The 14280-nt window shown below is 41.4% G+C and overlaps 1 protein-coding gene across 4 annotated transcripts in view; it reads right to left on the minus strand.

Moving 5' to 3' along the window:
• Positions 1-14280, minus strand: part of SPPL2A (signal peptide peptidase like 2A) — a 56692-nt gene that overhangs the window by 38919 nt on the left and 3493 nt on the right. For all 4 annotated transcript variants that reach the window (XM_009005448.5, XM_078334241.1, XM_009005447.5 and 1 more), the window contains exon 2: positions 152-262. In XM_009005448.5, the coding sequence (XP_009003696.1) occupies positions 152-262 (111 nt within the window). The remainder of the gene's footprint in view (positions 1-151; positions 263-14280) is intronic.

Below are 14280 nucleotides of genomic sequence, written 5' to 3' on the forward strand. Positions count from 1 at the left end.
GGGTGTCATTACATTGCCCAGTTGGTGTTGACCACTTGGTCTCAAACAATCCTCCCATCTTGACCTCCCAAAGTTCTGGGATTACAGGTATTAGCCACTGTACCTTCTTCACTATTTTTATGTTTATGAATAGTAACTGTGATTTACTTACTGTATTTTCTAGGGTACTTGGAAGAGCTGTCCAATAAGGGTTATAAAGCATGCAGTAGTCCTTGGATGTGCCATTTCCAGACGCATGCAAGATTGCTTCCTGAGCAGCTGTCTAGGAGACAAACAATGACTTTCAAACCGGCAATGATTTGGCTTTCCAACAACTAAGGATATTAATAAAGCTATTTATGTACAGGGTTGGTCACATTTTCTTGAGAGGGATGGCCTTCCATGAATTTATTTAATATTGTTTGAGGAAATAAAAAGGAGGCTTAGGAATATTAAGACTAAACCTAATTGCCCAGCACACCTTCTTTAAGGAAAATAGGTCACTTTCTTAAGGGAATAACAATTATGACTTGTTATAAGGGTCATACCCCAGGGAGGAGTCTTGCTATGATGTAACTTCAGTCCTCCCTCGAGGGCTGGAAACTTTCCTTTCCAGTCTCCTATGAATTACTACTTCATTGTTTGTTTGTTTATTTATTTATATGAGACTGTGTCTTGCTCTGTCATCCAGACTGGAGGGCAGTGGCACGATATCGGCTCACTGCAACCTCCACCTCCCAGGTTTAAGCAATTCTCCTGCCTCAGCCTCCTAAGTAGCTGGAACTAAAGGTGCATGCCACCATGCCTGGCTAAGTTTTGTATTTTTGGTAGAGATGGGGTTTCACCATGTTGGTCAGTCTAGTCTTGAACTCCAGACTTGCCAGAGTGCCGGGATTACAGGCGTGAGCCACTGCACCTGGCCACTGTTTATATTCTCTAAAACGACATTGTACTCAAAATCCCTCAATTTGTCTTACCTTCCATATTCTACTAGGAACTAGAGTACAAAGAAAAAAAGTACATTATACTTTCTAAGGGCTATCTTTGGAAGAGAACCAGCTGGAACTTGAAGTAAATTATTCTTGCTCATGTTTTCAACATTTCCCAACTGCCTATTCAAAAAGACCAATCCAGAATTTAAAGTACAGAAAAAGAAAAGCTTTGTCTCATTTCCCACTACCTTACATAGAATTAGACAAGAAAATAAGATCAGAAAAAGAGAAATACAGTTTTCATTCAGCTATATACTTGGTGGCTATGACTGGATTCTGACAGCAGAGCTGAACTAATACGTTACATTCTTACGATATAACAAACTACATGCTAGGTTACTTTCATACATTTTTCTGATTCAGTGTCCCTGTTTTACAAACAAGGGCTCTGGGACTCAGACAAGTCACTAACATAACCTTCCTAAGAAAGGTCATATAGTAGAATCATTTTCAATTCTAACTATAGAAAGTAATCCTGCAGATAAACAGGAGGGTTTATTTTTGGAAAGAATGTTTCACAAGTGAATTGGGTACTTCTTACTGCATCCAACAAAATAACACATTAACATCATGATTTCCTGCACTAGTGTTGCTGATCTGATGATCTGCTTAAGGTGGTAACCATAGGATTTCTCCAGTGTAAAGATGTTTTTCCCTTTTATGTTTGATAAGTAAGTAATCTATGATACCATGTGACCAGCCCAACAGCTTCTTCTCACCAGGATATTAGCCTCCATGATGATCCTTGCCTAAAAGTAATTTCCCATATCATACAGAGGATTACAAGATGGTGAATTTTTAAAATACTGTCTTTCCTTCTACCCTTACTGGCTAGTCTCCATTTTTTTTTCTTTTTTTGGATACGGAGTTTCGCTATTGTTGCCCAGGCTGGTGTGCAATGGCATGATCTCGGTTCACTGCAACCTCTGCCTCCTGGGTTCAAGTGATTCTTCTGCTTTAGCCTCCAGAGTAGCTGTGATTACAGGCGACTGCCACCATGCCCAACTAATTTTTTTTGTATTTTTAGTAGATAGGGGATTTCGTCATGTTGGCCAGGCTGGTCTTGAACTCCTGACAAGTGATCCACCTGCCTCGGCCTCCCAAAGTGCTGGGATTACAAGCATGATCCACCGTGCCCGGCCATATTCTTCTTTTTAAAAGAGCTCTACTCTTTTCCCTACCATCTTTTAGTGTCAATGGAGATGAATTTATGTTTTAAAAAATTCAGGGTGGTTTAATTACAATGATTTGTTTGATATCCAAACTGTCCCAAATTTGGTCATTTAGAACATCTTCTAGCTGACTGTTTGTATCCTTTATACAAGACTCACACCTGTAATACTAACACTTTAGGAGGCTGAGATGGGTGGATTACCTGAGGTCAGGAGTTCCAGACCAGCCTGGCCGACATGGCGTAACCCCATCTCTACTAAAATACAAAAATTAGGCCAGACGAAGCGGCTCATGCCTGTAATCCCAGCACTCCGGGAGGCCATGGCGGGTGGATCATTTGAAGTCAGGAGTTTGAGATCAGCCTGACCAACACGGTGAAACCCCATTTCTATTAAAAACACAAAAATTAGCTGGGTGTGGTGGTGGATGCCTGTAATCCCAGCTACTCAGGAGGCTGAGGCAGGAAAATCACTTGAACCCGGGAAGTGGAGGTTGCAGTGAGCCGAGATCATGCCACTGCACTACAGCCTGGGCGACAGGGTGAGACTCCATCTCAAACAAAACAAAACAAAAAAACCCTTCTATGGGCAGAGTCTTACTCTGAGCAGGAAAAAACAAACAAACAAAAAACACAAAAAAACCCCAAGACTTCATTAATCTTTGAGAACTTCTTGTTTTTTTTTGGCACAAGGTATCTTAGGCTGACTTTGTTCTTTATCTGCTACACATCCAGATCTAGCCATTCTATTAAGCTCCTTGAGGAGAGGAAAGGTACCCAGATCAGGATCTGGGTCCTTACTGTGCATGTGATATAACTGTTCAAGTGGTACAACCTTTTTAATGAACAATTAGCAGCATCTATCAAAAATTTTAATACATGGAACACCAAAAGCATTGGCAACAAAAGCCAAAATAGACAAATGGGACCTAATGAAACTCCACAGCTTCTGCACGACAAAAGAAACAGTCACTAGAGCGAATCGGCAACCAACAGAATGGGAAAAAATTTTTGCAGTTTACCCATCTGACAAAGGGCTGATATCCAGAATTTACAAAGAACTCAAACAGATTTACAGGAAAAAAACAAACAAGCCCATTCAAAAGTGGGCAAAGGATATGAACAGACACTTTATGAAAAAAGACATATATGAGGCCAACAATCATATGAAAAAATGCTCATCATCACTGGTCATCAGAGAGATGCAAATCAAAACCACATTGAGATACCATCTCACGCCAGTCAGAATGGCGATCATTAAAAAATCTGGAGACAACAGATGCTGGAGAGGATGTGGAGAAAAAGGCACACTTTTACACTGTTGGTGGGAGTGTAAATTAGTTCAACCATTGTGGAAGACAGTGTGGCGATTCCTCAAGGCCTTAGAAATAGAAATTCCATTTGACCCAGCAATCCCATTACTGGGTATATACCCAAAGGACTATAAATCGTTCTACTATAAGGACACATGTACACGAATGTTCATTGCTGCACTGTTTACAATAGCAAAGACCTGGAATCAACCCAAATGCCCATTGATGATAGACTGGATTGGGAAAATGTGGCACATATACACCATGGAATATTATGCAGCAATCAGAAATGAATGAGTTTGTGTCGTTTGTAGGGACATGGATGAATCTGGAGAACATCATCCTCAGCAAACTGACACAAGAACAGAAAATGAAACACCGCATATTCTCACTCATAGGTGGGTGATGAAAAATGAGAACACATGGACACAGGGAGGGGAGTACTAAACACTGGGGTCTATTGGGGGGAAAAGGGGAGAGCCAGTGGGAGGGGGAGGTGGGGAGGGATAGCCTGGGGAGAAATGCCAAATGTGGGTGAAGGGGAGAAAGGAAGCAAAACACACTGCCATGTGTGTACCTACGCAACTGTCTCGCATGTTCTGCTCATGTACCCCAAAACCTAAAATGCAATAAAAAATTAAAAAAAAATTTTTAATACATGGAATCCTCTGATTCTTATCTACATATATAGTATGCAAAAGCACAAAAATAAAGGTGTAAGTATATTCACTGAAATATAGTATGTAACAGCAAAAAAACCCAACCTCCACCAATAAGGTACCTGTTGCATTATGATATGCATAGTACACAGCTACTCAAAAGAAAGAGCTAGGTCTATCTCCAGAAACAGAAGATGTCCATAAGATAACAAATGAACCAAAAATTAAAAAATTAAATAAAAAATAAAAATAGAGGCCGTGCGTGGTGGCTCACGCCTGTAATCCCAGCACTTTGGGAGGCCAAGGCAGGTGGATCACGAGGTCAACAGATCGAGACCATCCTGGTCAACATGGTGAAACCCCGTCTCTACTAAAAATACAAAAATTAGCTGGGCATGGTGGTGCTGCATGCCTGTAATCCCAGCTACTCAGGAGGCTGAGGCAGAAGAATTGCCTGAGCCCAGGAGGCGGAAATTGCGGTGAGCCGAGATCGCACCATTGCACTCCAGCCTGGGTAACAAGAGCGAAACTCTGTCTCAAAAAAAAAAAAATAATAATAATAATAAATAAAAAATAAAAATAGAGAGGAAAAAAAATAGAAGATGTCCATAGTGAGAAAAGTAAGTTTTAGAGTGGTATTTGTAGTATAATCCTATTTTTATAAAATAACCCCTCAAGAAGCCCCTACAATGTATCTGTGCGTTTATATGAGCTTGAAGAACAATGTGAAGAGATATACAAAGAGGCTATTAAAAGAATATACAGCAAATTTTGTGAGGGAGCCGGCATGCAGCATGCCCCAACAAGTTAAGTCTTTCCATTACAATCTTAGTAAAATTTCTCATAGATATTGCTAGCTTCAAAAATTCAGTTTACTACAATAGATATTATGGTACAAAGGTTAGGTTAAGAGCATGAGTTTTAAAATGATAATCCAAGGATGGGCACGGTGGCTCATGCCTATAATCCCAGCACTTTGGGAGGCCGAGGCAGGTGGATCACGAGGTCAAGAGATCGAGACCATCCTGGTCAACGTGGTGAAACCCCATCTCTACTAAATATACAAAAATTAGCTGGGCATGGTGGCGCATGCCTGTTGTCCCAGCACTCAGGAGGCTGAGGCAGGAGAATTGCCTGAACCCAGGAGGCAGAGGTTGCGGTGAGCCGAGATCGTGCCATTGCACTCCAGTCTGGGTAACAACAGCGAAACTCCGTCTCAAAAAAAAAAAAAAAAAAAAAAAAGATAATCCAAGGATACAATGCTAGTTTCACCATTTACTGGTTACAAGTGATTTAACCTATCTCAAGTTTCAATATCCTCGGCTTTGAGATAACAATAAACACTCAGACCTGACAGTTATGATAAGGATTAAGTTAGATGATGCAATTGTTAATACATATTAAGCTCTTAATAAATACATCTAGTACCTTGCCAAGCACTTGTGCAATGTAAAAGAACTACAAAAGATTAATGGTGAGAAGATAGTGGTTACTTGGGTCCTGGTGGGATGTGGAGATAAGGGGTACAGGTAAAAGGTATGAGGTTCCCTCCCTCCATCCTTCCTTTCTTTGTTCCTTTTTTTTTTTTGGAAAGAGTCTCATGCTGAAGTCCAGGCTAGAGTTCAATGGCGTGATCTTGGCTCACTGCAATCTCTACCTCCTGGGTTCAAGCGATTGTCCTGCCTCAGCCTCCTGAGTAGCTGGGATTACAAGTGCACACCACCATGCCTGGCTAATTTCTGTATTTTTGGTAGAGAGAGGGTTTTGCCAGGCTGGTCTCGAACTCCTGACCTCAGGTGATCCACTCGTCTTGGCCTCTCAAAGTGTTGGGATTACAGGCATGAGCCCCCATGCCTGGACTTCTTTCTTTAAGACTTTATTTTAGAGCAGTTTTAGGCTCACAGCAAAATTAAGCAGAGAATACAGAGTTTCAATACATCCTCTTATCCTACACATGTGTAGCCTCTCCCACTGTCAATATCCCAAAGCAAAGTGGTACATTTGTTACAACCGATGAATCTCCATTGACACATCATTATCATCCAAAGCCCACAGTTTCCTTTAAGGTTCATTTGGTGTTGTACATCTTATGGGTTTTGGTAAGTGTATAATGACACATGTCCATCATTACAGCATCATAATAAACAGTTTCACTCCCCTAAAATCCCTCAGTGTGCCACCTATTGAGTTTCTTTTGCTGATGATGAAAATGTTATAAAATTGGCTGTGGTGATACTTGATAGTTGCATGTATCTGTGAATATACTTATTGACCTGTACACTTTAAATGGATAGATTGTTCGGTATGCAAATTATATGTCAATAAAGCTGCTGAAAAAAGAACACAAAACAAGAAAGTGGCGGGTCGAGGTGGCTCACGCCTGTAATCCCACCACTTTGGGAGGCCGAGGCGGGCGAATCACGTATGGTGAAACCCCATCTTAAAAGCAAAAGTTAGAAAACAAGAAAGTAAAGTCTTACAGGGGGATTAAAAGCAAACCTGAAACAGATAATCATGAACAGGATGTAATTAAAGTCAAAGATTTCCTAGGGAAAACTTTAATAGTTCTTAAGGTATTAAAAATGCAAAGGATGGTCATGGTAGCTCACGCCTCTAATCCCAACCCTTTGGGAGGTTGATGCAGGAGGGCTGCTTGAGCCCAGGAGTTCGAGACCAGTCTGGGCAATATGGAGAGACCCTGTTTCTTAAAAAATAAAAATAAAAAAATTGCTGGGTGTAGTGGTGTGTACCTATAGTCCCAACTACTTTAGAGGCTGAGGTGAAAGGATTGCTTGAGTCTTTGAGGTTGAGGCTGCAGGGAGCCATGACCATGCCACTGCACTCCATCCTAGGTGACAAGGAGACCCTGTCTCATAAAAAAAAAGAAGCAATTCGCAGGCCCCATTCCAGACCTACTGAATCAGAAGTTCTGGCCAATTTATGTTTTAACAAGCCTTTCTGGAGATTCTGATATCAGTTCAAGTTTGAGAACCACTGCTATTGAAGCAGTACTTACAGGAGACAAGATCTCACCATGGTACTCAGACTGGTCTCAAACTCCTGGCCTCAAGTGATCCTCCCACCTCAGCCTCTCAAAGTGCTGGGATCACAGGTATGAGCCACCATGCTTGGCCTTATATTCTGCATTTGTAATAAGCTCCTAGGTGATGCTGATGCTGCTGGTCAATGGACTACACCTTCAGTAACAAAGCTATAAAAGAACAGAACAGTGGAAACCGCAGTGCTATGTCAATTAAGTTGGGAAACATAGAAAATGGGCTTGAAAGTTAGTGTCTGTTGAAAACATTACAAGCGCCAAATTAGGTGGTCCACTCATGTTAGTATTATATCATTTGACAAAGACCCTTTCTTTTCACCTTCCAAGTTGGAGACATGCTCCAGAACGTCTGAATTTTTATTTCTCTTTCTTTTTCCTTTTTCTTTTCTTTTTTTTTTTAAAGAGATGGGATTTCTCCATGTAGGCCAGGCTGGTCTTGAACTCCTGACCTCAGGTGATCTGCCCACCCCAGACTCCCAAAGTGCTGGGATTATAAGCGTGAGCCACCGAGCCCGGCTTGAATTTTTCTTTGTAATCAACTGTGGTCTGGTCTTCTATGACTTCATTAAAAAATCTTAAAAAAAATCATTTTAGTAAAAAGGTTAGTATCAAAAGCTAAAAGAGGCTGGGCATGGTAGCTCATGCCTGGAATCCTAGCACATTGGGAAGCTGAGGTGGGAAGATCGCTTGAGGCCAGGATTTGAGATGAGCCTGGGCAACATAGTCAGATACCATTCTCAATAGAAAAAAACTGTTTAAGGGGTAGAAGAGATTTAGAAATAACATAATCTAGTCTGTTCATCTTATAGATTAAACAGACCCAAAATGATCAAAAGGATAAGGTCAGTCGGTCTCAGGGCTAGAACTGAGCTCTCTAAAACAGAGATCAGCAGTCTTTCAACTCTGCTCTCACTTCAAGTCCCTTCATACAGCTAGATCCCCAGGCACCTCTTTCTCAGTGCCCAACAATCACACTCCAGTTTTAATAATGATCACATATTTCTCTGCATTAGTTACTAACTCCCTCTCTTCTACAATACTGGCGTGGGGTTTCCTACCACTTCTCAAATTCCTCTAATAACCAATCAATTCCTCCCACATCCTAAATTCTTGCCTTATATTCTTCTAAATATTCCTAATTCTAGGACTCCAGGGCTCATGGAACTCCTTTCCTCTTACAATGGGTCCTCATTGCTCATCCCAATTCTTCCTTTTACAGGCAAATTCCTTCAGACTGGTCTTCAAATCAAGAGTCTTCCATGGCCATCATATCAATCTCCTAACAGGATCAAATAATACACTTTATTTTCAGCATATTATTTGATCCTTACACACAAGGGAAGCAAGTTTACTAGCCCATACTGTGAAGTTGTACTTCCTTTTTCTCTGACTTTATGAGGTACCTGTTATGGTATTCTAGGATCTCATGAACAATTTTAATCTACTTTGTCCGTATTAACTGACTTCCATCATATTCCATATCATTTTCTTTTCAAATTAAAGAATTTTAATGTTTCCAGCCTGGCCAACATAGGGAAACCCCATCTCTACTAAAAATACAAAAATTAGCCAGGCATGGTGGCAGGCGCCTATAATCCCAGCTACTTGGGAGGCTGAGGCCTGAGAATTGTTTGGACCCAGGAGGTGGAGGTTGCAGTGAGTTGAGATTGTGCCACTGCACTCCAGCCTGGGAGACAGAGTGAGACTCTGTCTCAATTAAAAAAAAAAAAAAAAAAAAATTTTAATGTTTAAATCTCTCTTAATGTCGCCTATTCCTCTGATCACTTTCTACTAAATAGCTTTTAGTATGACAATATCAAAATATTTCTGAAAATCTAAAGCAATGACAACTCTGGCCAGTCACGGTGGCTCACACCTGTAATCCCAGCACTTTGGGAGGGTGAGACGGGTGGATCACCTGAGGTCAGGAGTTCGAGACCAGCCTGGCCAACATGGTGAAACCCTGTCTCTACTAAAAATGTAAAAATTAGCCAGGCATGGTGGAAGGAGGCTGAGGCAGGAGAATCACTTGAACCTAGAAGATGGAGGCTGCAGTGAGTCCAGACCATGCCATTGCACTCCAGCCTGAGAAACAAGAGCGAAACTCCATCCCTCCAACCCGCCCCCATCAAAAAAACCAGGCATGGTGGTTCACTCCTGTAATCCCAGCACTTTGGGAGGCCAAGGCAGGCAGATCATGAGGTCAGAAGTTCCACACCAGCCTGGCCAATATGGTAAAACCCTGTCTCTACTAAAAATACAAAAATTAGCCAGGTATGGTGGCATGTGCCTGTAGTCCCAGGTACTCAGAAGAACTGCTTGAACCCGGGAGGCGGAGGTTGCAGTGAGCCAAGATCACACCACTGCACTTCAGCCTGGGTGAGAGAGCAAGACTCCATCTCAAAAAAAAAAATTGCAGATTCTGATCCAGCAGTTCTTATTTGTACCTATTCCTGGCAAGATTATGCATTTCTAACAAGCTTTCAGGTGAAGCTCTGATGTTGACCCAGAGTACATGGTTATAGACTTCATTATGAATGGTAGTCTTCTAGGCAGTACAGAGGTCCTCTTAGGAGTTTTCTCAACAGATTACAGTCACAATGCATCTGTAGTCTAATGGCACAGACATTTGTGTTTAGGCAAGCAGTTCTCCCATTCTTCTCCTGAGTTTATTCGGAACTCTTCCGTAGATGTGTCACTGGGTCCTACTTTCACCACTTGCCTCCACAGTCTGTCAGTTAAACCTGGTTTGTGTTATTTGTATTGTTTTCCATTAGATATACTTATGTCTGTGTCTTCAATTTAAAAAGATAATATGTGAATGTGACTATAACTCTCTCTCTCTCTCCAATTAACCCCTTTGTAATATTTCTTTATAAAATGTACAAATAGGCCGGGCTTACGGTGGCTCATGCCTGTAATCCCAGCACTTTGGGAGGCCGGAGGTAGGTGGATCACCCTTGGTTGGGAGTTTGAGACCAGCCTGACCAACATGGAGAAACCCTGTCTCTACTAAAAATACAAAACTAGCCAGGCATGGTGGCGCATGCCTGCTATCCAAGCTACTAGGGAGGCTGAGGTAAGAGAATTGCTTGAACCCAGGAGGTGGAGGTTGTGGTGAGCCTAGATTGTGTCATTGCATTCCAGCCTGGGCAATAACAGCAAAATTCCATTTCAAAAATAAAATAAAATGTACAAATTAAACTATGCATGCTTCTATTTTTAGATACCAAATATGAGGAAGGCTTGGGGACAAATGTTGTTAATAAACAACTTTTTTAGAATGAGAACTAGCAATTTTTAAAAATCTATATTCATAAACCAGAATATATAAAGTTACAGTGTAATCACTGGTAAATTTGAAGGAGCAACAGTCAACTGCCCTTATATCATAGCAATGTAAGAGACATCCCTTTCTTTACAAATATCTTTCTCTTTTACACAGGCAACAGTTTTAAGTCAACAGCAACATAATGAAAGAGTTGAAAGGAGCCCCTACAGGAAAGGCAGAGTTGAGATTATCTGAATGGCACATGTTCCAAAGTCAGGCCTAAAATCTTTCTGACCATTCACTCTTTCCTCCCTAATAACTTATATAATCAAGACAACATACATTATTTCTATTCCTGCTTCCAGTATTCAGGTTTACAGAAATGCCCTGAAAGTGACTATAATTACATTTACAGAGATTATGAATAATTACTTAAATAGTGATTAAGTCGGAGCTAGGACATCAAATAGGGATTTACAGGGAATCAAAGTTGTCTGTGGGTCACGGGAAAAGCATGAATAGAATCATTCCTTCCATCTGGACAATATGGCAACATAGAATGCACAGGCTCAGGGGTAAAAGGATGTGAGGGGAAGACAAGGCAGTTATTCATTCATTCATTCATTCAATACTCTGCAGTCTGTAAGATACAGGGGAGACAGCAGAGAATAAGTTAGGTAGAGATCCTGCTTTACTGGGCTTATACACCACTTGTTACCTAGATCCAGCCTTCTTACTGGTTTTCTCTAAACAATCTTCCCACTTAAAAATATATCTCAAGTTTACAGAATTTATTATTTACATTAGAATTCACAAACTCAAATGCCTACAAGGCCAGGCAAGTAATATAAATGCATAAGTCAGAACAGATTTAAAACAATACAGCATGGTAAAGCTTGGCAAATTCTGGCCTAAAGGCAATCAACTTTAAAAAAAAATGTTGGCTGGGTGCAGTGGCTCATGCCTGTAATCCCAGCACTTTGGGAGGCCCAGGTGGGTGGATCACCTGAGGTTGGGCGTTAGAGACCAGCCTAACATGGAGAAACCCCGTCTCTACTAAAAATACAAAATTAGCCAGCATGCTGATACATGCCTGTAACTCCAGGTACTTGGGAGGCTGAGGCAGGAGAATCGCTTGAACTGGGGAGGCAGAGGTTGCAATGAGCTGAGATCATGCCACTGCACTCCAACCTGTGCAACAAGAGCGAAACTCCATCTCAAAATTAAATACATAATAAAAATAAAAATAAAAAATAAAAAATTTAATATCTTGAGGGAAGGGCCTATACTTGGACACTTTATGGTTCAGATTTTCATAAAGAGACGAAATTTCAGGTGATTTTTAACAATTGATTGAATATATAATAAGCATATCTATCTATCTATCTATCTATCGACAGGATCTCTGTTACCCAGGCTACAGAACAGTGGCAGGATCATAGCTCACTGCTGCCTTCAACTCCTGTGTGATTCACCTGATCCTCCTGAATAGCTGGGACTATAGGCATGAGCCACTGTACCCAGTTAATTTTTAAACTTTTTTTAAAGACAGGGTCTTACTGTACTGCCCAGCCTGGTCTCAAACATCTGGCCTCAAGCAATTCTCCTGCCTCAGCTTCCCAAAGTGCTGGGATTACAAGCATGAGCTACCATGCCTGGCCAACGTTTACTATTTTTAAGCCTCATAAATAAAGTTAACAAATTTATCCTATCAGTCTTGTGGCCCATTATTGATCAGAAAAAAAATTATTGGCTGTGTATGGTGACTCACACCTGTAATTCTAGCACTTTGAGAGGCTGAGGGGGAAGGACAGTTTGAGCCCTGGAGTTTAAGATCAGCCTGGGCAACATAGCAAGATTCTATCTCTATTATAACATACATATTTATATTACATTAATAAGAAAAAAAATTACTGCACAATTTAGTGGAAAGATACCAAAAGACCTTAGTTCTAGTCATATTTTTCATGACTTTCCATACGATCTAGGATAAGTCATAATTTTCCTGAATCTTCTCAGGATTTTTTGAGTTTCAAAGGAGATTATAGGTGTTGCATTTTGGGAAAGAGGTATACAGCCATCACTGGCTTAGAAAAGAGTTAACAGGATGTGGAAATTCACAGACAGTTCAGAGGCAAGGTAAAAGAAAAATTCTGAAGAAGCTGAAAGTTAAAAGGAGGAATGTAATAAACCTAGAATGTTTTTGTCAGCTCAGGCTCCATAACAAAGTACTTCAACAGAAATTTATTTTCTGGTGGTTTAAACAACAGAAATTTATTTTCTCACAGTTCTGGACCAAGGTGCCAGGTGGGCTGGTTTCTAGTGAAGGCTCTCTTCCTGGCTTATAGTTACCTTCTCACCGTGTCCGCACATGGCAAAGAGAGAGAAAGCTCTCTGATATCTTTCTCTTCTTCTTCTTCTTTTTTTCCCCCAAGACAGTCTTGCTCTGTTGCCCAGGCTGGAGTGCAGAGGCACAATCTCAGCTCACTGCAATCTCTGCCTCCCAGGTTCAAGTGATTGTCCTGCCTCAGCCTCCCAAGTAGCTGGGATTACAGGCACCCACAACTATGCCTGGCTAATTTTTGTATTTTCAGCAGAGACAAGGTTTCACCATGTTGGCCAGACTGGTCTCAAACTCCTGATCCCATGATCCACCTGCCGTGGCCTCCCAAAGTGCTGGGAATACAGGTATGAGCCACCACACCCAGCCTGATGTCTTTTCTTAAAAGGGTACTAATCCTATCATAGGGTCCCATCTTCATAACCTCATTTAAACCTAAAAATCTCTTGAAGGACCCATCTCCAAATACCAATACTTTGGGGGTTATGGCTTCACCATATGAATTTGGGGTGGGGCTGTCAGGGGTGGGGGGACACAATTCATTCCATAGCCCAGGAGCTCAGCAGATTTCTGACTGCCTGGGTAGCAGAACATACCTACTTTCCCCTGGAGGTTGAGAGAAGAGAGCAGAAGGGAAAGAACTGAAGATTCTTTGAGATGGTGTAGTATACAAAATGAATGCAAATTTTCAGCAACAGATTTTTCTACTGGGTATCCTGATTATCATTTTATTGTATCAAGTTCAAGATGCAGCTATATTCTACTTCACATTTTTTGAAGGAAAAAAAAATCAACAAAACTATGTGTGTGTGTGTGTGTGTGTGTGTGTGTGTGTGTTAAGACAAACACAGTCTTCTCTGTCACCCAGGATGGATGGAGTACAGTGGCATGATCATAGCTCACTGCAGCCTCAAACTCCTGGGCTTAAGTGATCCTCCTACCTCAGCCTCCCAAGTAGCTGGGAATAGAGACATAAATCACCACACTCAGCTAATTTTTTAATTTTTTGTAGAGGTGGGGTCTTGCTATGTTGCCCAAGCTGGTCTCAAACTCCTGGCCTCAAGCAATTCTCTCACCTCAGCCTCTCAAACAGAACTTTCATAAAGACACTGTGAGGAGCCGGGCATGGTGGCTCACACCTGTAATCCCAGCACTTTGGGAGCCTGAGGCAGGCAGATCATGAGGTCAGGAGTTCCAGACTAGCCTGGCCAAAATGGCGAAACCCCATCTCTATTAAAAATACAAAAATTAGCCAGGTATGGTGTCAGGCACCTGTAGTTCCAGCTACTTGGGAGGCTGAGGCAGGAGAATCACTTGAACCTGGGAGGCAGAGGTTGCAGTGAGCTCAGGTCATGCCACTGCACTTTAGCCCAGGTGACAGAGTGAGACTCCACTCAAAAAAAAAAAAAAGACACTGTGAGGAAGACTCAAAATTCTTCAGAGAACTTTAAAGCAAATTAGAAAGACAGAGCTGCCAGGCACGGTGGCTCATGCCT

This window comes from Callithrix jacchus, chromosome 8 (assembly GCF_049354715.1).
Source record: "Callithrix jacchus isolate 240 chromosome 8, calJac240_pri, whole genome shotgun sequence".
NCBI classification, from domain to species: Eukaryota; Metazoa; Chordata; class Mammalia; order Primates; family Cebidae; genus Callithrix; species Callithrix jacchus.